This window comes from Cynocephalus volans, chromosome 8 (genome assembly GCF_027409185.1).
Source record: "Cynocephalus volans isolate mCynVol1 chromosome 8, mCynVol1.pri, whole genome shotgun sequence".
Taxonomy (NCBI): domain Eukaryota; kingdom Metazoa; phylum Chordata; class Mammalia; order Dermoptera; family Cynocephalidae; genus Cynocephalus; species Cynocephalus volans.
Genome location: NC_084467.1, coordinates 19,276,193 through 19,301,233, shown reverse-complemented (window position 1 = coordinate 19,301,233; position 25,041 = coordinate 19,276,193). Strand labels below are relative to the sequence as shown.

Genomic DNA, 25,041 nt, shown 5'->3' with positions numbered 1-25,041 from the left:
TTTCTTGGGTAAAGGACTGGCCCACCTGGCCACAGGGATGAGCACGTGACCCAGCCTGGCCAATGAGAATCCTACCCTAGGGTGCACCCATAGGAAGAAACTCTCCTTCCACCCGAGTTGTTGCTGCCATGTTCTCTACTGTAGGGGGAAGGCCTTTTTGCAGTAGGAGAGAATGCGGTGGGCACACGGAGAGAGGTAGAGACAGGAAGAGCTCAGAGATGAAGGGAGCGTTTTCACCCTAAACCCTTCTGAGCTCTTAATACAGGCACGTAAAGCTACACATTTGCCTGAGAGAGCTGTGGTGGCACTTTTGTCTCCTCCCACATCAGAGTTGGTCTGTGACCAACAGCAGGTGGCAGAAGTGATGGTGTGTGATTTCTGAGATTAGGTTGTGAAGACTCTCTCTCTGATCACTTGCTCTGGGCAGTCCGGCTTCCACGTCCTATAGGCAGGCTCATGGACAGACCCACGTGGTAAGGAAATGAAGCTGCCTGCCCACAGTTTTGTGGGTGAGCTTGGAAGAGCATCTCCAGCCACTTTGGATGACTGTGGCCCTCGCTGACTCCTTGATGGCAACCTTCTGAGAGACCCTGAGCCATTGCCATTCAGCTAACCCATTCTCAGATTCCTGACTTTCAGAAACTGTGAAACAATGGATGTTTTGTTGCTTTAAGCCACTACATTTGGGGGCAATTTGACATGCAGCAATACATAACCAATACACCCTTTAATGGGTTTTCATTAATTGTGCAGTTTAATTTTCTCCTTTTTCTCCAGCATGAACAATTAGTAAGTCTGTCTCCAGGAAAACACATTTTAAGGTTGTTCTATGCTTACATAGATGGTTACAGGAAACTAGAGACCAGATTTAAGTAAGAGGGCAGCTTGGGTCCTTGCACAATGGAACTCACTGGCATATCTTGAATTGGCAGGATGCACTGGTAAATCACTTGGTACCCAAAGGCTGCTTTCATTTACAAAAGGGACAAATCTCTATTCTAGACTTTCCAACAGTTAGAAATTTCTAATGGGATAGAATAAATAGCCTGGGAAATGACTAAAGTTATCAAGGAAATAAGTCATGAAAGACTAGTAAATTAGGCCCATAAAAGACCTTTTATTCACGGGGCTCACTCAGACAACCTCGGAGAAATCATTTTTGGTCTAATTTCCTCCTTTGGGGGAAAGGGCTTGGTCAAATCTCCCAAGACAGAAGATTGTCTAATTTCCTACTAAAGATCTCAATTATTCAAAAGACATTGAAGGAAGACAACACCCGGCCAAGAATTAACTTGATTACTTCTTTGAACCAAAAGGAAATGGTGAATCCAGAGTCAAACCACATGCAATGCTTATTCATTTGCAGCTCAGAGTGCAGTGAGTGGTGTGGCGTATTATTTCCACCCATACGGGAGTAAATTTAACAAAAGAGTCTATGTAACCTTACTTGGAAAAAACATTTATATATACACATCTAGCTACAGAATAGGCAGTACCTGATATTTTTCTGAAATACTTAGCTTAAAATAAAAGGCACGAACATCTCCAATAAAATCTGGATTTCACCTAAACGTATCACAGTAAAATATTTTCTTCTAGAGCAATAATAGAGAAAAATAACATGCAATTTTTAACTAACCTTAATGTAGAATCAAGGTAGGAAAGAGACAGAGGTATTAATAGTTTCTTACGGTCTATAGAAAGGTTACATAAAGTCTAAAATCAGACTTCTCAATTCAGGGCACATTATCCTTGATCCATGCAAGATGCCTTGTATGTATGTATGTACGTACGTACGTATGTATGTATGTATGTACGTACATACTTTTAAAAGTTCAGGGGAAAATGGAATTAAAAGATAAAACAAATATTTCCACAAACATTTTGAAAATCCGTCATGTGTTTAATAATATCTTTATTTGTATGTATTCTTGCACCGTGCATTACTGTCTTTGTGTTTACGTGATGCCAATGTTACAGACATTTCACTGATTCTTGCTTTCATCACTCAGCTCTGTTTTCAGGACCCAGCCACGTGGCTGTGTACATGGCTACTCTTTTGCTGCATGGTTCTCCATCGTGTTCATTTCCCAGTTGGGGACGCAGCTTGCCTCCATAAATAAATGGTGCAATGAACATCCTTAACATGTTTCCTATTGGACCTGTGTGAGAATCTCTGGGATATTCTGGGGAGATAATATATTTATATCTATATCTGTATCTATCTCTAGCTCTGTCTATCTCTGGGAGCAGCACTGCAGAGATCTTGTTCTTTACATTTTGTTTATATGACTAAGTGCTACCAGATTGTTTGTCAGAACGACTAACCTAGTCTGCACTTCCACCAGCAGTACATCCTCCATCCCCACCCTCTGGCATTATTTGCTTTTTTTTCTTTTTGGCAGCTGGCTGGTAGAGAATCCCTTGACCTTGGTATTCTAACTCCACCCTCCAACCAACTGAGCTAACTGGCCAGCCCTGCTCTTTACATTTTTGAGAATCTGATAGGTGTAAAATGGCATCTTGTTTTAATTTGCACCTATCTGAAGACTGGGTTCGAGTGTCTTTTCAGAGGCCCATTTTCTCCTTTTCTCCAATTGCTCTTCATATCCTTTCGCCCACTCTTCTCTTGGGCTGCTTTTCCTTGTTGATTTGCAAAATCTCCTTTCATATTATAGTTATTTAGCCATGTTAGGACTGCAAAGATCTCCCTATTGTCTGCCAACATTGTCCATGAAATTCTTCATTAATTTTGATGTAACCAAATTATATTTTTTACCTTATAGCTTATGCTTTTAAAGTTTTGTGAAGTCTTCCTCTGCCTCTAGGTCACAATAATATTCTCCTACAATTTGTTCTATTAACTTCATAGTTTTATATTCTATATTCAGGTCTTTAATCCATCTGGAGTCTACCTTTGTATGTGGTATTTGATGGAGAACCAGTTTTTATTTACCTACACATGCTAAGCTAGTTTTCCCAACACCATCTATTAGACAGGCTAGCCTTTTTCCATTTATTTATGATGACACTTTATTGTATATTAAATTCTCATAGACATGGGTTGATCTCTATTCCTTTTTAGTTTTCCTGTTCTTGCACCAACCTCATGTGACTTTGTGGGTTGTCTTAATATTTGGTAGGGTAAGTCCTCTGTCACTTTTCTTTTATAAAGTTATCTTAACTACTTGTGTTTATTTTTCCATAAAAGTTTTAGAATACATTTAAACTGTAATTTTGACAGCTTTCATTGAATTTATGGATTAATTTGAAGAAAATCTGACATTCCTAATATATTGTTATCCTAGTCAAGAGTATGGACTCTACATGTACTTAATTATCTATGTCCTTATCAGAGTTTGGCTACGCTTTGGTCACTGATGGTGTAAGAAAATGCTACTGATTTTTCTAAGCTACGCTACTTTCAGGCCGCTTTGCTGAACTTTCTTACAGATTCTAATAGTTTGATTAACTTGGTTTTCCCGTTCATTTAAACCAGAAAGCCTCCTTCTGATGCCCTAACCTAACAATACTCTTTCTTAGAGAAATGAATAAAGGAATTTAAGTTTACAAATCCATTCTTTAATCAGACTCCAAGTCAAGATTTTAATCAAATGTTTTCTCGAACACCAATGCAATGAGATGCTCCTAGGCAACAGGGACCCGTAGTTTATTACATTTGAGAATCATGGTATACCTCCTAGAGATAGAATGTGCACATGTGGAAGTGCCTTAGAAGCACTGCAATACAGAAACTGGTTAGCTTTTCCCAACATCTTGGACCACAAACTTTTCCTAGATAATATACTTTGAAACACCCTACATAAATATCTATTCTGCAAATCACTTATATTTACACCTTCTGTCTCAGAAGGCCAGGGGAAGCTTGTCAAGATTTGAGATCTTTCCTACATGTGTTAAGATTTTAATCTTTTCTCCTTCTAGATTAGAATCATTTTGACGTGTTCATTGAAAGCCAGAATATAGTAATTGCCCTCTCCCGCTATCTATTTTAACATGTTTCTTGTGGTAACAGGACTCTCATACATTGCTGAATTTAACTTTTAAGTCAGTCTATCTTTATGAGTTAAATTACTTAAATTATTATTCTTGTGTTTTCTATTCTGCATTAAAAAACTGTTTTTTTCCTTAGGTTATTTGCCGTGGTTTTCCAACTTGCTATTTTAGTCAAGGAATCTTAGCTCAAGTGAAGTGTGATGCTAAGTCCATTCTGGACACTGAAGAGTTGTAGCGGAGTGCAAGTCCCTGGGAACTTGGGTGCCCAGCTCCACCTGGAGGCAGCCCCACAGAACACGGCTTGGCACGCACCGGTTAAAGTGATAGTGTCCCCAGCTATTCTGCTTTAGTTTCACTAAAAACAAAACAGTACAGTATCAAGAACCTTTGAATCCTAATGCATTTTCTCCAAAAAAATTAAAGACTTCAGTTTAACAGAGTAGTGGAGTGTGGTAGAAAGAAACTGGGACAGTGGCAAGAAACCTGAATTCTAGTCCCAGGTGGGCTACCATCAGATGTGTGAATTTGGCAATGCCTCGTCAGGCCATTTTCTTGTAAAGGTGTGTTGGGGGTGGAGGAAGGTGTGGGGGCAGCTGAAAGGGATCAGTGTGTTCTGAACTATTGTACAGGGGTTGGAACATTGGGTCCCCACTCCTCCCCCATCCCCTTCAAACAGAGCAGCTCTGTTTACCTTTTTTTTTTTTTTCTTTTTTTGTATTAAGTTTTACACTGGGCTTTATGTAAAGTTTTATTTGAACAAAGGCAGCAGAGTTCTATGCCTTAAAAATGAGTATTAAAACACCCACTGCACTAGATAACCTTTACAGTCATTTCCAGTTTCAATATTTTGATTTGGAGATTTTTTTTTTTTTTTTTTTTTAAACCAAGACAGAAAATTAGCCCTTACCAGGAATAAATCATTTTTAACTGAGGAGTAAACCAGGGTAAAGACCATTCTTGGTGAAGAACTGGAGTGGCTATTTACAAAGCTGGCAGTGACTCACCACCTTGAACTCTGGCATGGCACAGCATTAATGTTCAACAGGACTCTTGTTAAAGGAGCAAATATAATACTTCACTCTCCTGTCTTTTTTGTGTTATTACTTAAATGTAAATAATACATACTGAAAATACTCCACACAAAGAACTCAATTCAATGGCCTGATTAAAAAAAAACTAACTTTATTTTTATTAGTTTTAAAAACAAAACTTATAACAAGTAATCACATTACATTCTGCTTTTGTCACCTTGGTAGGACAAGGAATATTTAAATGTCCTCAAAACACAGGAGAGTTAAAGTAGACAATTAACAAACTACTACAAACTGGATTGTCACTTCAAGCACACTAAAACATGGAATACATGTACATAAATTACTGACCAGTTGTTTTAGACGTACAATGAGTATTCGCTACAGCTTATAGTACCAGAAAGGTAACGTGCCCCAAAATGTAACAGAGGATCACAAACACGTTCACGTAAGATAATAAATCCAACTCCTGGGTACCATTAAGATCTAAGTGAAATGAAAGTTTTCTCAAACATGGAGGGTATGCACAATAACGTAAATCAATGCTCACTTCGGATTGAGAAGCGGTGGGAGGATATGGCACACTTATGGGATTAGCCACCTTTCTCTCTCTTCAGTCCCCAGTGGGAGTTAGAAAGATTGAGTGCTAGACTGAAAACAATACAGCAAAACACACATTCTCTGCATGGATATAAGTCTTCCATGACAACAAGAATGAACAATCCAGTCAAAGCCATGCAGGAGTTCCAAGAGTTTACAGGATATGACTTTGTTTCAAAAGGAATTAATGTAGGTTTGTCAGATAGACCATATGTCTAATTTGGTAAAAGGTCTTTAAACTTTTATAGAAATGGAGAGAGACATTTTGACCCAGTCCAAGGCTAGTTCTTCTTAACTTTGGCCAGAAACTTTACTTTGAATATGACAATTTTTGTAATCTTTTGGGTTTAGTGAACCTAGTGGTTGTTGTTGCTTTCAGTTGCCTTGTTGCTTATACATTTGATAATAATGACACTCTCCAAATTATTCACATTTTCCCCTGATTCATAATTAAAGAAAACAATGGCATTCTGATGATGATGTTCTAGATGACCTATACTCCAAGGGGAGTTTAAAAAAACAAATGAGTATTTATCAAATTGTTGGACAAGGTTCATAAATCTTATTCTTTAAATTTATTTAACTTTTAAGAGAGTGTGTTTCTATAACATTGACTTACAGCCCCAGCTAGGAGGCAACTATTTCCCTAACTCTTTTGTTCCTTTATATTGTCATACTATAAGTAATTTGTTTCCTTTAATACAGGAAAATGTAAATGCGAGTGTGCAGAAGAGAAGCACATGGAGAGGAAGAAGGAAAGATGGACCAAGTTCACCTGTACAATAGGTATTTTCTCACAACTCTGGAGAAAAGAGAGAAATCCAGTGCACAGTGAACCTGACATACCACATAATGTAGTACATTTTCTATTAATTATGTTTGAGATTTTTCCTTCAAAATAAATCCATGGTCTGTAAGAGTCTACATAAAAACATGACACACAGGTCAGTCTTTGATTTTGAATAGGACTCAACTTTACAAGGACTGAGGGTGTCATTCTACCGCAAAATGTCCCATTCCCAAATCATATTAGATCTCATTCTGCTTCATTAGAGTCACATCATTAAGTACGACTATTTATATGTATTTAAATTTCATTAATATGAAAATCTAGAAAAGCCCATATAAAATGCCAACATAATTGCTGGCTACCAAGATGACATTATTTAAGTGGATTCCAACCCAATGGTTCAAGGAAAACAAAAACACAAAACATGGAACATCAGATTTATTAACTAAAATTACTAAGTCACCTTTCTCATCAGATAAGATTTTTCTTATTCATTTCTTATTCACTGTATCCCATCAGAGGAAAAAGAATTCCTTCCCCAGCCCACTTTTTTTCCTATGATAGGTATTACTAGTCACTGCCTCTTTAAGAGGCCAATGCAAGAAAAAGTAGAAAAAGCACCGGCCCGAGTTGGGAATGTCAGTTCTAGTCCCTGGGCTGCCTCGCTGTGGTCTCCTAAGCACGTCCCATAACCTCAGTTTTCTCATCTATGTAACACAAGGATTACATTGTATGATTTCCAAAGTGACCTTCAGCTCTGTAACTGACATTCTAAGAAAACCAAATCTTTTTACTTTATAATCATAACAGTTTTAAAAGATGGAATTAATGGGAATGGGAAACAAAGACCGTATTCTTAAAAAAATGGAAGTACTGGACCTGACCTTTATCTCCTGGTATCTCTTCAATTCAAACATCCCATGGATGACTGCGATGTTCTACTTAAACCTTTATGTTGAACTTAAAAGTTCCTTGTAGCTTTGATTTGGCTCTTAATTATTGACAGGTTTCATGTAAATTCTGAAGAAGCAGAATGTGAAAAGCATAGTGTGCTGTGTTCCTGTTTTTCAGCTCTCCAAGGCAAGGGAACTGTTCCTGCCCATTTCTGCCTCTTAGCACCTTAAACCTAGTAGAGGCTCCCTACTACACTTTTTAATTTATCTCTGGTTTTATCGGGTGGGGATGTTTAAAGAATCTACGATCTTTGTTAAGTAATTCGGTCTTCATATCCTTCACAAGTCTTCCTATGACAGGAAGCAACACTATCTTTCCTCACAGTTTTCTACGTAATTTGATTCCCATGAAGAGGTTATGATTTCTAAAAAAACATGGCTACTATACTAAAAGAGTTAAATCTAAGTAGTAACTCGATTTCAAAAAATTTTTTAAATGCAGGTAAATTTATTAAAAGAACTTTAAAAAGATACATGAGACTCATCTCTTGTAAAATGGTTACATGAACTGGATATAAAATAGCCACAAAAGGACAGAGACCATATTACTGGTTGAGATCCTTGCTGATTTCACAATATTAAAAGTTGATGGGCATTTACTAGTTTTTCTTTTAGAATTCACCTTATGAAAATAATGTACTAGGAAAAATGAAAATATTAATGTTCTCCAATCAGAAAAGTTTATATGACTCTCTACAGACATTCATATATATGTGTATGTATCTATATACACACACATGTATAAATGTATATATGTACACACACATAAGTAAATATATATAAATAAAATTTAGGTTCAAAGTTTTCTTCAATTTATTCAATACTCTGCACCACCCCCGCTCCCCACCAAAAAAAAAGGAATAGAAAAAACCCTGGGTAATTTGCATGGATTGACTTTTTTTTTTTTTTTTTTGTCTTTTTCGTGACCGGCACTCAGCCAGTGAGCGCACCGGCCCTTCCTATATAGGATCCGAACCCGCGGCGGGAGCGTCACTGCACTCCCAGCGCCGCACTCTCCTGAGTGCGCCATGGGGTCGGCCCATGGGTTGACTTTTTAAAAAAAGTTTTACGTGTTAGGAATAGGATATTTCTTAATTGGCCGGTAGAGAATGAAAGCCAAGCCAAATAACAAAACATCATGGGCTTATATCACTTAGAAAATTATAGTGAGTAAATATTACCTACAAGAAAATTCAAAAAATTCCCAATTATTGAAAATACATACATTTTCTGACATAGAAAATGGGGTCTATCCTGCAATCAAAATGAGCAAAATGCTGAGTGCAGAACTGCAAAGTAAATGTATTTAAGTGGCCAGTAGTTAAACTGACAAATGATGATCTGAACTCAGTAAGTTAATTGCTTATGGGATTGCAAATTTCAACTCAATTTACACTGTGGCTTACAATAGTGGATATATACAAATAGAGTTTATCACCTCAGAGTATTTGAGTGCAAGGAAAATATAATTTTTTTGTGCAATATAAGCCCTCAGAAATAAATGCTATCACAATAAGAACTCAACCACAATAACACGTTAAATTTACTGACATCATGGCTTGACTTTCTGCCTTTTCTTTGCAGTGGCAGCCACATTAGTTTATCAGTTCTAACTCATATATGCAACCCCTTAACATACATGCCAGGGAGCTCTGGACATTTGCCACCCAAAGAAAATAGCATAATGAGAAGAGAATCAAAAGCAAAAGAATTCTTAGTTATGAGACTTTTCTATAAAAGGGACTTCAAAGTCTGAATAGACCACCAAGAGTTAAAAAGACGCTGCTTCTACTGTAGGGGGGTTGAATATACATTCTAAAACATAAGTGAGAAACAATTCTGTTTTAGGGAAAAATCCCAACTGCAAGCCAAGGTCAAAAATTTCATCAAAAAAAAAAAAAAAAAACGTATGACTAAATGACTTCCCCCCTCGTTTCCAAATGCATAGCAAAATAGTATGTGCGATTTTTCTTTCAAAGCAAGCGGAAAAATGTTTAAGTGGACATTTTAAAAATGGTCCTCAGAAAATCTTATTATCTTTCTAACTGAGCATCTATGAATGACATCCACAAACATACACACAGCATAGAAAAACACAAGAACTAATGGTTAACACAATATTGAAACAGGAAATGGGATAAACAACTGGTGAGTGAAGACAGTTTGGTCCTCTACAGGCAAAAACATGGTCACAAGTGGCAGAATGCAGGAGACCCCTGAAATCATAATCAGTGAAGCTTCCTGGTGATATGTCCCACTTCCAAAGCAGCAGTTCACTCTGGGCAGCCCACCTCCGCAGGGATGACGCATCAGGACCAGTGGTCTGTGCATCACTCTCCCCCGACTTCCAAGTAAGAGCCACAGGGACAAACATGCACATTGGTGCCAGTGGATTTGGCATTTCTTTCCCAAAGCTAATGGAAAAATACTTGGGAAAATGATTTCTATGAATCCTTCTGTATTTTAGGTTTCTTTTCGTGCAAAAAATTTCATATATACTGAGTAACAACTAACTTTTGATCAATATGTTAGAAGCTATTACACAAGTACAAAAATATCCACACTAGATTATTAAAATTTTAAGACCAATTTTAAATTCATAAAAATGGTACTGCACTGGGTGACTACAGTTCCAGTATTTGGTACCCCATGCTATACAGAAAGAAAACAGGGGAACTAACATTGCGGGGGGGGGGGGGGGGGAGCCATTTTCCTAATTTACTTGTTTAAAATGGTCAAGAGTTGCCACATCTTGGGGACTACTCCCTTCATTTAAAGTGCTGTTTGGAATCTCACTTAAACTTCTGAACAGGTGAAATCAGCTGCTACTCCACACTAGCACGTCTGCAGTACAGGCATGGTGAGAAGACACCACATCCCCTGCCTCAGTCTCCCCTACGCTATGAGCAGCCACGCACCCGCCATGGGGGCACGTCACTGGGACCTGGCCACAACCCACGGCCTCACGGCGCACAGTCGAAGGTCTGAGGCTCACTCAGGGCCGCGGTAGGAGGCTCGGGGCGCCGTGTCTGGGTAATTTTCTGTTTGGGGCTTTTGGTTTCTTCTTCCTCCTCCGTTTCGCTTTCGCAGACATGAACCACCACGCTCGGGGTCGACTCGGTTCCCGCATGAAGCTCGTATTTCTCTCCTGTGCGGGCAGACAACATGAGAACTTCCAGCAAAAAGAACAGTTTGGTCTCTTGTCATTTCTTGTTCTCCTCCTATTTTAATGGCTGGTTACTTGTTTTCTTAAATCTTTAAACCCTATGTCAGAGAACTCTATCTGGTTTTGGTGTTAGAGGTTCGACACTGTAAGGCTCTTGTAAAACCTGGTGACGTCTCTACTGAGGTCTTGGGAGTTAAAACATAAATGCAAATTACTGTTCTATGACTAACAGGAGTGAATCTGTTTAACTTCCTAATGGTTTTGGTTTTCCTTTGGGAGACACTTGTCAGGTTCTAGGCAGCATTGGCAATCTCTGTATTACAGGACCTCAGACACCTAAGATATAGCTCTTATGCTTAAAAACAACACTAAGCCACTTCTCCTCAAAAGGCCTCTTGTGTCCCACACAAGAGACATAACGCTGTCTTGGGTGGACAACTAGTCTGAACCAGCAGGGCATTAATTTCTTATGTTATTCTAAAGGGATGATAGAGGCAGAAGGAAAAGAAGAAATGGAAAAGTAATAAAAGTAAAGAGAGAAATGTGGAAGGGATGATACGACACCACCAGTTCCTTGAAATATATTCAAAGTAGTTGTCATCTGTCTGGTACTTGATGGGGAGAGAAGGAACTAATATTCACTAACCATCTATTAAGTACGAGCGGAATTTGTAGTAGTAAAAGGTGCAGTTACATTTATTGAGTATTAGGTATGTATCATTTGATCCTTTAACCACACTGAATGGTAGATAGTATGATTATCCCGACTTTGTAGATGGAAAAAACAAGGCTCAGAAAACTGAGGCTAAGTAATTCGCTCAAGAGCTCACAGAGCTCGCAATGCCACGGCTGGAATGTGAACCCAGGTTGTGTGACCTCATCCTCTGCTCTAACCATGGTTACAATACACATTGTTGAACATGGTCTTCATTATAAAGTTTTCTTGGGGAAGAAAACAGGAAAAATAGAAGTGTGTTACCTGGTCCCAATTTGGAAACAGCACAGAGGAGATCATAATTTATAACAGGCACCGCATCCTCACTCTGCTTCCACCCCACCGGGGGAGATGCTGGCGGGGAGATGAGGAACTGCTTGACAGGCTGTGGCGGCAGTAAATACGATTTGTCCCGGGCTTCACTGGACATCTGCACCTGCAGGGAAGGAGACACGCAAAGCCAGTTTGCAAACTGGGCTCTTTTTTTCTTCATCTTTACATTAACTGTTATGTCTTTTTGGAGAAGATTAAAAATTTCTCTCAGTCTATCATCTCTAAGAAAGTGGGACTGGGTCTGTTTGGTTCACCATCGAACAGCACAGTGACCACACGTATCAGGTGCTCAATAAATATTATTTGAATAAAAAAAAAATGGATAACTAGATGAAGAAATGAACTTCAATAACTACTAAATTCCAATGTCAGAAGAGATAAGGCTATATGTAGCCTTACTTTGTATTTTACCTTAAGAGACTCTATTAAAAAATGTCTAGACATTGCTTTCATTGGGAGGGGGGGAACTTTTATGAAAATAAATCAGTGCACTTAATACACGAGCCTTTATTTCACCAATTCTTTTTTTTTTTGCTGGCTGGTACAGGGATCAAACCCTGGACCTCGGTGTTATCAGCACCATGCTCTAAACAACTGACCTAACCAGCCAGCTTATTTTGCTAATTTTTCCAAAAAGGAATTGGTTTCTCAGAGAGCCACCCAATGTAGGATTAGAATAATAGAGCCAGTTCTTGGTAGCCCACAGGATCATTTGCAATTTCAAAGTCTAGGACAGCTTTTTTGTACAGCTCTATGCCCCCTCCCTGGCCATCCCATGGACCGGCAGTCTTTCTCCATGGGGATTCCTCATATGAACTGCAGAACACAGAAAATGATTTGAGGGACTATTTTCTCAATTCTCCCAAGGATGTTATTTCACGAGAGCCATTCTAGATGCAAGGGAGAGAAATTAATTCACTAACCTTAGAGTGCTGGGGCTTAACCCTCAAAGACCCCCAAAAGAGCAAAGCTGCCAGAAAATATGAATTCCTCTAACTATTAGTCTCAGCAAAACAAAATTAGGGGCATAAATATGCTTATATTAAAATTATATTTCTGTAAAATATAGGAAAAATATTTTTATACTATTCACTGATTGGGATTGTACATTTCAAAAACCTCTGATATTGAAAGGGAAGAAATGATTTTGTTTGGCAGCTGGCCTGTACAGGTGAAAATATTTTCAGATGGGGAAAAACAAGTTCAGAGAACAGTGTCCTCTGTACAACGAAGCACCTGTGCAAAATACAGCTTCAGTTTCTTCCCGTTGAAGTCTGTTTCATGTAGTTCTATTCGAGCTCTTGCTGCTGCTTCGGGTTTGCTGAAATTTATTCTGACTCTTCTAAAGCTTTTAAACAACTGAAATGTAACTTGGTCATCATAGATGGTAAAAAGTGCTTCAAATCTCTCCTACAAATTGAGGAGCAGCAGGGCAGAGAGAAGGGGAAAAAAAGAAAAACCTTTAACAAAAGGAAATTCAAATCATTACACTTAAGTAATTAGTTAGTACTTACTGGACAATGGAGTTACCTTTTCTCCAAGAAAGCATATTTTTCTTGCATGTATACCAGAACAGGTATGCTGCTATTCACATGCTAAATTCTGTAATTTGCACTTATTTTAAATATAATTATTAAATATTGTATAGATTCAAAGGTCATAAAATAAATGTAAGGTGTAAAAAATGATACAAACATGCCCAAGTGTAGAACAAGAACGTTACTATTGTTTTGAGGTCCTCAGTGCATCAGAGGGTTAACTCCCCCATTTCTTTGCTCCTTTAATCATTTCTGGAATTTTGTGCTCATCATTCATTCCTAAGATTCTTTCTTGCTGCTGTTAGTCGTTCCTTTTCACTGTTATATAGTATTCTATCGTAGAGCCATACCACAACTTATCTATTCTACTGCTGTTGAAATTTGGACTGCCTCCAGTTTTCTACTATCACAGTGCTGCTATAAACACTCTTGTGCAAATCTCTTGGTATGCAACGCACAAGCTTCTCTGGTGTATATACTTACAAGTGGAATTTCTTGGGCCTTAGAGTTGGCACATCTTTAACTTTAGTAGATAATGTTAAATAGTTTTCCAACATGTTTGTACCAATTTAATCTCTAAAAGCAGGTAAACGTTTGGTTGCTTCATATCTTTGCCTACCTTTGGTATAGCTAGACTCAACTTTTATCAGTGGGAGTTAGGGAATATGAAATTGGCTCTAGTTTTTGCTATAATTCACAATTCCTTGAATAACAATGAGGTTGAGCCTCTTTTTATGTTTAGTGGCCATATGGGGTTCCTCTGAATGTAATATGCCTGGTTCATATCTTCGGCCCATTTTTCTATTGGGTTGTCTTTTTTTATTGAGTCATGGGAGTTCTACAGAGATACAAATTGTCAACTGTATGTGCCATAAATATTTTTTTCCTACTTCTTTTCACTGTTTTTTTAAAAATAGTTTTAGATTTGAACATTACTGATTTTTTCTTTTTGTGCTTTTTTGTGTCTTAAATTCTTCTATATCCTGAGATCATAATGATGTTCTAGATTGCCTTCTCAAAGCTTTATGGCTTTATCTTTCACACATAAGTCTTTACTCAGCATGAGACAGACGTTTATGTATGAGATGTCCCTCCACCCCATTGCCAACCACTATCTTTTCTCTGTCACTATAAATTAGATTCATTTTCTAGAATTTTATATAAATGGAATCATATCACAATGTCCTCTGTTTGGGGGGAGAAGGTCTGACTTCTTTCACTGTGCATAACTATCTCAAGATTCACCCATGCTATTGTGTTCCTTTTTACTGTCAAGCAGAAATCCACTGAATGGGAGTTTATCTATTTTACCTGTTGATGGATATTTGGGTTATTTCTAGTTTTGAACTATTACAAGTAAAGTTGCTATGAACATTCGGGTACAAGGTTTTCTGTGGATATATAATTTTATTTGTTTTGGGCAAATACCAAAGAGTGGAAGAGCTGACCTATATGACAGGTATATAATTAACTTTTCAGAAACTAACAGTTTTCCAAAGTGGTTATACCATTTTGCATTTTCACCAACAGTGTATGGAGATTTCTGGCTGTTCCACATTCTCACCAATACTTGGTATGGTCAGTCTTTTTAAATTTAGCCATTATTGGGTGTGCAGTATTATCTCACTGTAGTTTTAATTTGCACTTCCCTAAAAACGACTGATATTGAGCATCTTGTCATGAGCTTATTTGCCATCTCTATAACTTCTAGGATCAAGTGTCCAGCTCTTCCACACTTTAATTTGGGCTGTCTTCTTAAGTTGTAAGAGTCCTTTTATGTATGTTAGATATAAGCCCTTTGTCAAATACATGTTTTGCAAATGTCTTCTCCCAATCTGTTGCTTCCCTTTTTCATTTTGAAACAGTATCTTTTGAAGAGCAGAAGATTTTATATTTTGATGAAGTTCAGTTTGTGGACTGCTTTTTGTGTCATATTGAACAAATAAATCTCTGCCATACCCCAAGTTGCTAAGATTTTTACCTATGTTTTCTTCTTGATGTTTTTTATAGGTTAGTTCTTACATTTAGGTCTATGATCTAATTCAAGTTAATTTTTGTACGTGGTGTGAGGCAAAGGGTCAAAGTTTATTTTTTTCTATCGCTAACTGTTGAAAAGATTATCCTTTCCCCGAGAACTGAAAACGATTAAACACAGTTGAAAAAAATTAAAGACCCAAATAAATGGAGGGATATATCTCTTTCTCCTCTGGGAATCACTTTTTGACATTATTGGCCCTGTGCATATTTATTTCCTATCTCATTAGGTTCTGCTGTTACCTTTATTTTCTTTGACTTTCTTATATTTAAAAGATACATTTCTAAGTATTATTTTAGCCATGTCCCACCAGTTTTGATATGCATTACTTTCATTATCACTTAATTCTAAATACTTTCCAATTTCCATTATGATTGCTTCCTTGTCTCACGAATTGTTTGATGTGTATTTCTTAAATTCCAAATACATGGCAGTTTTGGGTTTTTTTTTCTTCCTTCTTTTTAATGTCTGACTTATTTTCACTATGATCAGAGGCTATCCATAGTGATGCTAATTCTTTGAGTTGGAAAGATTGAGACGTGCTTTTGGCTCATCAATTTTCATAAATCTTCTATGTGTCCTTGTATAGAATTTTTTCTGCAGCTGTTTGGTATAGTATTATAAATATGTCCAGTACATCAAGCTCATGTTCTTTAGAAGTTCTATATCCTTATTATTTTTTGTCTGTTTAAACTATTGATTACCGAGAGAGATCTGTTCAATTTTCCCACTATTAGGTGGATTTGCTATTTTTGTTTGTAATTTGGTCATTTTTTCTTCATATATTTTAAGGCTATGTTACTGTGTGCATACAAGCTTAGAATTCTTTTCTTTTCCTTTTCCTGGTGAATAGAACCTTTATTAGGTAGTGGCCCTCTTTATCTTTCTAAGAATGCCTTTTGCCTTAAAGACTATTTTGTCTGGAATTAATATAACTGGTGTGGCTTTCTTTTGGTTATATATTGCAAGAAAATCAATACCCATCCTTTACTTCTAACCTTTCTGTATCATTTTGTTTTACATGTCTCATAAAAAGAATATGTATTCGTATATTTATATGTAAATAAATCCAGTTTGACAATTATTGTCTTTTAACTTGAAGAATCAGTCCATTGTTGTGATTACTGATATTTTTGGATGTCTATCTATGTGTCTCAGATTTTCTATGTTCATTTTCTCTCCTTTTTTGCCTTTTTTCAATTTTTTTCCTCTTTTTCTATTTCCCTCCTCTGAATGAAATTCCTATGAAAGATGCTAATGTACATGTAGCACCTTCTGCAAAGATGCAAATTCCCTATCACCATAGTTCCTTTTTTACAAAGGCAAAGCAAAATATTTTTCTCAAGGTTCATGTATTGGGAGTAATTCCACAAGAATAGGATTTCTTGGCAAAAAGTAAAATTAGGTATATATACCTCAGGTTTTTTGAGGTGGAATAGAGCAGGTGAGAGGGAAATCATAATAAATGAAATGTAACATAACAGACCTAAGACACTTCTCAGTTCCTTTAGAAATACTCCTTAGGCTTGCCAGTGGTAACACAATAAAAGGAACTTGTATATTAGCTTTGCTCTTGGTTGGCCTATGTAAAAATCTTTCAATTATCTGTTGATCTGAAGTGCAAATCATAAGCTCTCTCATTTATTAACTTCTTTCAATTTGAACATTTACTTACCACTTTGCGATATTTCCCCAACTGGATAAAATTTTATAATAATTTGTGCTCAATTATTTATTCTTCTAATTTTCAAATATCTCTCATTTAGGAAATGTCATTTGTCCTAAAAATTATATTATTCTTTTCATTCATTTTTTAAAAATATATTGAGCAATCAACTGCACACCAGACCTTGTGCTAAGTCTGAATTTCCAATGTACTATAAGCTACTTTAAAGGGAGGTTAACTTTAAGATCAATCCTATTCTTATTTACTACGTTATTTCTATATCTTAAAGTAACATTGACAAATACATAAAATATTATAGACATAATAAGGATTTTAAAATAGCACATCAGTTCTTAAAAAGAAATGTGAACGTGTAAATATATTAAATACTAATAATTATTATCACTTCTAGGTTCATTTCACAGTGTCCTCAGCATCTATTTCAAAGATGGCTAGCTGTGTCACTTTTAGAAAAAATCAGAATTGAGATTTTGTGAAATTACATTCCATTTAATTCTTGGTAGAAGCTTATTTTAAACATACTTTGAATACAAAGCAAATATAATTCTCATGTGAGATAGTTAAGAAACATCAACACTGAACACAGCGGAAATGGAAATTAAGGAAGAACTAATTCAGCATGGTTTATGAAAACCCTGTATTTTGTAAATCTATACATTAAACCATTCTCCTTGCCCAGGTTAAAAGGACCATGTATTTATTCCTAACCCCCAACAATAATGAATTTTTCACGGTAACAATGCATTGTATGACACAAGCTTATCTTGCAAACTAAAGTTACTTGATAGTTATATCTTTCTTCCTATTTCCCTTCAAAATAATTTTTTTTCTCATTCCAGAAATACAGTGCAACTGAATGTCACATGCAGATGACATAGATGGGTCTATGGGTCTCCCTCTTCCCAATTCCAATACCTGTGACCTGATTAAGAATTACACAAAAATGAAGCCTTGCAGGAGTTGATGAGTTAGCTTCTTCTAAGTTTTGCACTAGTTCTTTTCCTCTATTTCATACCCATTTTCCTCTTGATGTAGCATAAATACGGTTTATGAAATATGTGACTTCCACCCATGAGGTGCTGTAGAAACATGAAGAATTAACTTAGAAGCAAAACTATTATTGTTTCCCACTTGAGGAAAAAGGTCAGAGCCCACAGCTGGCAGTTTTGCCCAGCTGTGAGTCCACAGATATCACCATGTAGCATTCCTGAGGCTGTCAGCATTAGCACGAAAGGGATTTAGAAGATTAGAGACAGGAAGTAAGAACATAATCTATGAAAATGGAATGAAAATGACTTGTGACAAACAGGAAGGTTATGCACCTGTACATAGTTCATTCAAAAACCAAATTACTATTTTTCTCCTTAGAATTGTTTCAGAAATAACTCACTTTTATAAGTTTCTGAATTCCCTAAAGATATAAAATTAACATCATCTTGTTGTTATAGAGTGATGGTTGCACATTTACTTCAGATAACAAGGATCCCATAAAATGAAAATCATCATAAAATGAAAACCACTGTACTTTTTCAGTGGTCACTCAGTATTCCCCTCGGCAGTACACACCTGCAGGCACAACACAAATCATGCAGCTCGAAAACCAGTCCCTGAGCTTTTCCTATAAATACGTTTTCCACAAAATATAGACCAGAAGCTGCCTTCCTATGCTAAAATCACCTGTGCATTCACATATGCTGAATTTACCTAGCTGTTGAAATGACAAATACCCTGTACCTAAAATATCTAAGAACAGGCAAGCGGCAACTTTTCTTGAGAACTCAGACATACTAAAATCAGTAAAGGAGAAAAAGTAGAAAAGCCTGTAGACAAGGACGGCAGCTACGTGTGTATTTATTTCTTGACCTTTCCGGAACTACCATGGCTCCACTCTCTTTTATCCTATCCCAAAACACAGAAGGTGAGGGTCATCCATTTTACCAAGGAACAAACTATGAAAATGATTTTACCACACCCCTTTGCTTCGGACTGAAAAAAATGGGAGCTCATCACTTCTGTGCATTAACGAGCAGGAGGGACAATTTCACTGTTGAGGAGTGATGCTTCTTTCCACTCAGCAGTGAAATTATCTTTCGTGTCCTAAGGCAAGAGATTTTTTTTTACACTGTATCTCTCTATAAATCTGATCTAGAGAATTCCATTTCTCCAGTGTCCAGGGACTGCAGGTTCATCAATATTACAGGCAAGGCCTCCACTTCTGCCTGGGGATAGGCAAAGGGCTTCTGATCCTCCTCAATATCACTGCTAACTAAAACAGTCAGAGAGATGGACTTTACTGACCAGAAAGCAAGCACGCATACAGCTGGCCATGGAGAATTAAAAACTTTACTTTGATAATCTAAGCACTTCTGGGACCTAAAGCAATTCTGGGGCCTACATTCAAAAGTACTAGAGGGCAGCAGAACATGTTAAAGAAATTAAAAATCTCTACAATCTTTATTATCTATGTTGCCTCCAATACCTTTCCAGATCAGAAAGAAGCATGTAACAATTAAAATTCAGGAAAATACTGAATACTATCTATTCAATATTGATGCCTATATTGCAATGGCTAATAGATTTAAAAACACATACTCTGCCTCATTGGAACATAATTCTTAAAGAACTATAGTTTTTTTTCCCAGATTTCTAATATTCCATACATCATGTACAAGAAACATGGTCAACATGATGATAAATCATTTTTTATGGTAACCAACTATGGATTGGCATCAGCGTGGAGGGACAGAAATATTCTTGATTGGAGAGTTGGTTACACAGGTAGATACTGTCAAAACTCACCAAACCACACACTCAAAGATCTGTATATTTCACTGTAGGTTAAGTTTTACCAAATTAAAAAAAAAAATGTATAAGGGAAAACAAAATAAGGGATGGTCTCAGGTAGTTATAGCAGCACATGGGCCCTCTCCGCTGCTGAGCAGAGCCTGTGGGGGCCACAGCCCTGCTCCATGAGCATCAGCCATGGACCTGACTGTGAGCTCAGAAAGGTTGGCTTTGGCCTTAGCTTTAGTACTAATTTTGGTTATAAAAATTTTCTTCCTTCCATAGCTAAGTTGGAAAAGGTCTATGATTGTGCTTGTACTGAAGATGTGCGCACAATGCAGAAGTCATTTTCAAGCAGTTTGGTGGCCAACTGCTAGCTTCAAAACATCTAGAATATGCAGTTTGCCACTTGAGAGGAAAAGATCCACAACCACAGCTACCACCCAATTACAACACAAATACTAAAGCTGATCAGGCAGTAGCAGGTAGGTCTCTAGTCGAAGAGTCTCTACATAGACACTCAATTTTCAAGATATGAAGGTACTGCACTCAGTCAATGATATTCAATCCCTGTAGCCCATCCATAAACAAAAGTATTTTTATTTTGCTTTTCTAGGGAATATCTACAGAAGTGTAATCTTCAAAACCACAAATGTGAGAATTTCTAATGAGATTCCACCTCTTGACAGCAGCGTTGGTTTTTTTTTTTTTTTTTTTTTGCCTACAGGTTGTTTGGTTTACTGTAAAGAGCGGAGAAGTCAGAAGAGCAGATTACAAAGCCCCCTGGAAGAGAAAGAGCAGGTTTCTGCCTCCTGCTCATCCTGTCATCTCACTACATCGCTGAGCTCTTTGGTTGTTGGCAGGCATCTCCAAGAGGCAGTCAGATTACAGGTAAGCAATTATCTAATCTAAAGCCTCAAAATAGCCCATGAAACACTTTCAGGTTTGCAAACCATTCCAGACACGAGGGATCAAACATAGAGTTTTGATCTAAGACATAGGCAAGAAAAACGACAAAGGTCATTCTTCCCCTACAAACCATGTGAGTCTCCCCAGGAACAAGGAAAACTGTTTCAGGTGCCCAGATTGCTGTTCCAAGCACTCAGGGTTCAGTTTTCAAGGTCAGTATTGTAGCAGATCCATTCCAGCTGCAGGAGGAAATCCATGACACTGCTCACCAAGACATCCTCTATTAAGCTATATATAGCTGTGTGACCTAGGGCAAGTTACTTACCTTTGCTGTGCCTACAGTTTCCTTACCTGTTAAATTAGAATAACCAGGTATCCACTTCACTGGCTTGTTGTGAGGGTGAAGAGTGAATACTTAAAGATCTTAGAATATCTCAAATACACAGGGAGTACTATTATTAACAGAAATAGGGTAGAGCTTTCACAATAGTCCACTTGCCAAGCTGAGGTCAGAAAAGGAAGTCACTCTTCCATAGAAAGTGGATTCCCTGGGAAGGAGGTGAATGCACAGCGATGACACAATATGAACTAGATAGCAGGTCCTACGGAGGTCGCCGATGGAAAACTAGAATCTGCCCCTCCTGCCAGTCCCACTGCTGGAGCAGTCCTCTAGGAGACATGCCCTCCAGGACACTAGGGTGCAGCAGGTGATAAGGTGCACCACTGATTAATGACATCAGTGACCCACCTTCCCAGAATTCCTCAGAACTTGACCCATGACCCTCAAAACTTTGAAGCAGAGAACACTGCCTCTCAGTTGACAATGACGGATCTGTTACTCTGCTAAGAACTCTGACTCGACTCAAATTGAGGGAAAGGATAGCAGTGTTTTTGTTTGTTTGTTAGGTTAATTGTACCTATAATCAAGTGCAACACAGTGAAAAAACACATTGTTTTCCTATTGGTGGCTTTTAATCTTGCTTAATTTTTTTTTGTTTTATTTCCATTTTATGACTATTTGATGATGGCCTTGAAAATGGTTTACTATGCATGCTATTCATGATGCCGAGCTGGCATGGGAGAATGCAAAGCCACTTACAACAAATGGAAGGGGCTGATATGAAGTTATCAAATTACAGTTGGTACTCTGTGTCTGTGGGTTCAGTATCCGTGGATCCGACCAACCGAGGATCAAAACTGTTCAGAAGAAAAAAATTACACGAAGTTCCAAAAAGCAAAACTTGAATTTGCTGTACATTGAATACTACACTGAATCCACACGAAGTCATGCGTAGGCACTGTATTAGGTGTTGTAACCTAGAGATGATTTAAAGCATACAAAAAGATGTGTGTAGGTTATATGCAAAAACTATGCCTTTTACATAGGGACTTGAGAATTGTGGATTTGGGTATCCACGGGGTGTCCTAAAACCAATCCCCCATGGATACTAAGGGACGACTGTATATAAGGAAAATGTGGAGCATCAAGATGGGATTCTTCTTCATTCATTAAGGTCAGTTATGCACGAAGATAAAATGTTTCATGCCTGGACTTGCCCATATGCTTAGGGGTTGACATTGCCTGGAGATCTGTTCTGTCTCTGAGGTCTCCACCTAGATCTGTGTGTTTGTGTGCCTTGTTCAATTCTGTCTGTTCCTCCACTCACCTATTCACCCACTCATTCAATAAGCCCAGGTACTGTTCTAGGTGCTGGAGCCCACAGGGGTAAGGACAGCGTGCCTGAGGAGCAAGGGTATCTCAGTGGAAGGGAAAGCGGGCAAGAGGTCGAAGCCCAAACAGGATGAGAGGGTGAGAGGGGGTTCTATGTGGGCAGCCCAGCCGGCAGCGGGGAGAGGAGTCCGAGCAGGTGAGGATGAGTCTGTGCAGGAGGGCGGCCCAGCACACATGGGAAAGGGGGTGGTAGCAGTTACACCTGGGGGTCGTGACTGAATAAGTGAACATAACAAGATAACGAAAGCTAGTAAAAGAGTTACAAATTAGAAAAGGGAGGAAACCAGAAGTGACTTCTGTGTTGGACTGGAGTTGGAAGTGTAAGTGTGAACACATGTACGTATGCACCCACACACTTCCTAGCTCTGTCCCTGAGAGGCCCAGGAACAGCGACAGTCAGAGAGCAATGAGCCCAGCTTACTCCATATCTTGTTTCTCAATACTGTTTCCCACTGAAAGAAATCAGGGCTCCTTGGAGAAATAGCTGATCCCAGGGCTGAGGAAGGGAAAGTACAAAATAACCTTGGAATATCTTAATTGTGCTAGAAAATACAGAAGCACTCAAAGAATGATGGACACATGTCAAAAAGATACAGAAGTCATCTGGAAGGGCAACCGCTGGCCAAATTTGGGACAAATTTGAGCATCAAAATAATGACAGTAACAGATCATAACCAATGAGTAAAATAGGAAACCATAAACAGCCTTACTGTATAAAGAAATTGAATACACTGAAAGTTTGAAGGAGAAACAGATTATTTACAGTTTTAAAGTACCACCCACAAAATACTTATTAATTACAAGGAGAAAAAGAATAACTTGACAGCAGAGACTTCTGGCAGACACCACTTTAATCAAGGGCTCAGAATGAATTTCATCAGTAATAAGACAAACCAAAGTCACACCAGCTGACAGGATGCAGCAAGAAGACAACAGCATCACTTCTGTGATGTTCCTGCCAAAGATGGACAACCTGAACCTAACCCTGAGGAAACGTCAGACACACCCAAACTGAGAGCCATGCTACAAAATAACTGGCCTGTGACCTTCAAGAGCATGAACGTCATGAAAGGGTAGGAAAGCCTAGGAACTCTTCCAGACGGAAAGAGACTAAAGAGAGCTGACAACGACACGCGATGCATGATGAGGGACTGGATATTTCTACCGTAAAGGACATTATTGGGACAACTGGCAAATCCTGCATGGGGTCTAAGGATAAGAAGGGAGTAATGTATCAATGTTAAATTCCTGATTTTTTCTCCCAGGAGAATTTTTTTTTTTTTTCTCGTAGGAGAATGCTCTTGTTTGTAAGAAATAAACACTGAAGTATTGGGAGTGAAAGCCATCGCTGTTGGCAACTTACTCTTAAAATGGCTTAGGGAAAAAAAAAGTTCCTTGTACACCCAAACCAGTAAACATACTTCGGTGGTACTCTCAATATATTTTATTTATTTAATTTTTTGTTTATACACACACACGCAAATACATGTTCTGCTGTCTTAATAGGACCTATAAAACTTAAAATAGAAATGTAAATCAGTAAGGAAATAAAAAGAAAACAGATGGTCATTGAAATTAATTTATGAGGGTTCAACATAAATGTTGGTATCCTGAGCCCTGTAGATTATCTTCTCAATCTTTTTCTTAGAACATATTTAATGAACAGCAAGGCTCAAAAGTGAGGCTCTGTGCTAGGCAGTATGGAGAACATGTCTATCCTGAGCTCCCTTACTCCTAAATTATCCCAGCCCCACCCATGGGAGCACCCTGCTTTGGAAAGATTAGGAACTAGGCAGTATGGAGAACATGTCTATCCTGAGCTCCCTTACTCCTAAATTATCCCAGCCCCACCCATGGGAGCACCCTGCTTTGGAAAGATTAGGAACATATAGACAAGGGGAATCCAGCTGTCTCTTAGGACCCAAGAGTCTTCAATCCTACCTTGATATGGGAGTTGCAGATTGCTTCCGATTAGATTTGAGCTTATTGGGGAAAAAAAAAGCTTCAATGTAGGGAAGGTACCATTATCTCAAAGATGTCTTATATTTGCTTCGATATATGGAATCTCAATAAATCAAGATAAAAAATTATAAAGTATTTTGTTTATATATACACAACAAAGTTACTTAAATTATATTAGGATGATTTTCAATTAAATTATAGAAGTCAGGGATAATTAAATATTTTACTTTTTTTTTTTTTTTTTTTTTTTACATTATTTAGGTCCAATTTCAAATGTCACTTCTTTGGATAGGCCTTCTCTGATCACACTAGTTAAAAATCACCACCCAACAAGTCACTCCCTATTACTCTACACTATTTCATTTCCTTCTTGGTGCTTGTTATATGCTCTTTCTCTCCCTGTGTTCTGGGAGGGCAGACACTTCATCTGTTCACCACTGTCTCCCTAGAACTTGTAACAGTGGCTGGTACAATGCTCCTTAAGTACTTATGGAATACGAATCAAGACAGAACGTGGAATCTGTAAAACAAGTTGTATTAGTCAGGGTTCTCCAAAGAGACAGAATCAACAGGATATGTTATAATTATATGAGAGGGATTTATTAGGGGAATTAGCTCACGTAGCTATGAAGAAGTCCCACGATAGGCCTTCTATAAACTGGATGCTGGTAGCGTGACTCAGTCCAAGTCCAAAGGTCTCAGAACCAGGGAAGCTGATGGTGTCCTTGGTGTAAGTTCTGGAACCCAAAAGCTGGAGAGTTTCAAGCTCCGATGTCCACGGATAGGAAA

The 25,041-nt window shown here is 37.9% G+C and overlaps 1 protein-coding gene across 4 annotated transcripts in view; it reads right to left on the bottom strand.

Moving 5' to 3' along the window:
* Positions 1–5,232: 5,232 nt before the first annotated feature.
* RCAN3 (RCAN family member 3) overlaps positions 5,233–25,041 on the bottom strand; it is a 43,733-nt gene continuing 23,924 nt past the window's right edge. For all 4 annotated transcript variants that reach the window (XM_063104582.1, XM_063104583.1, XM_063104580.1 and 1 more), the window contains 3 exons: positions 12,842–13,015; positions 11,537–11,708; positions 5,233–10,539 (listed from right to left, as the gene is read on the bottom strand). In XM_063104582.1, coding sequence (XP_062960652.1) covers positions 10,355–10,539; positions 11,537–11,708; positions 12,842–13,015 — 531 coding nt within the window. In that variant the 3' untranslated portion in view covers positions 5,233–10,354. The remainder of the gene's footprint in view (positions 10,540–11,536; positions 11,709–12,841; positions 13,016–25,041) is intronic.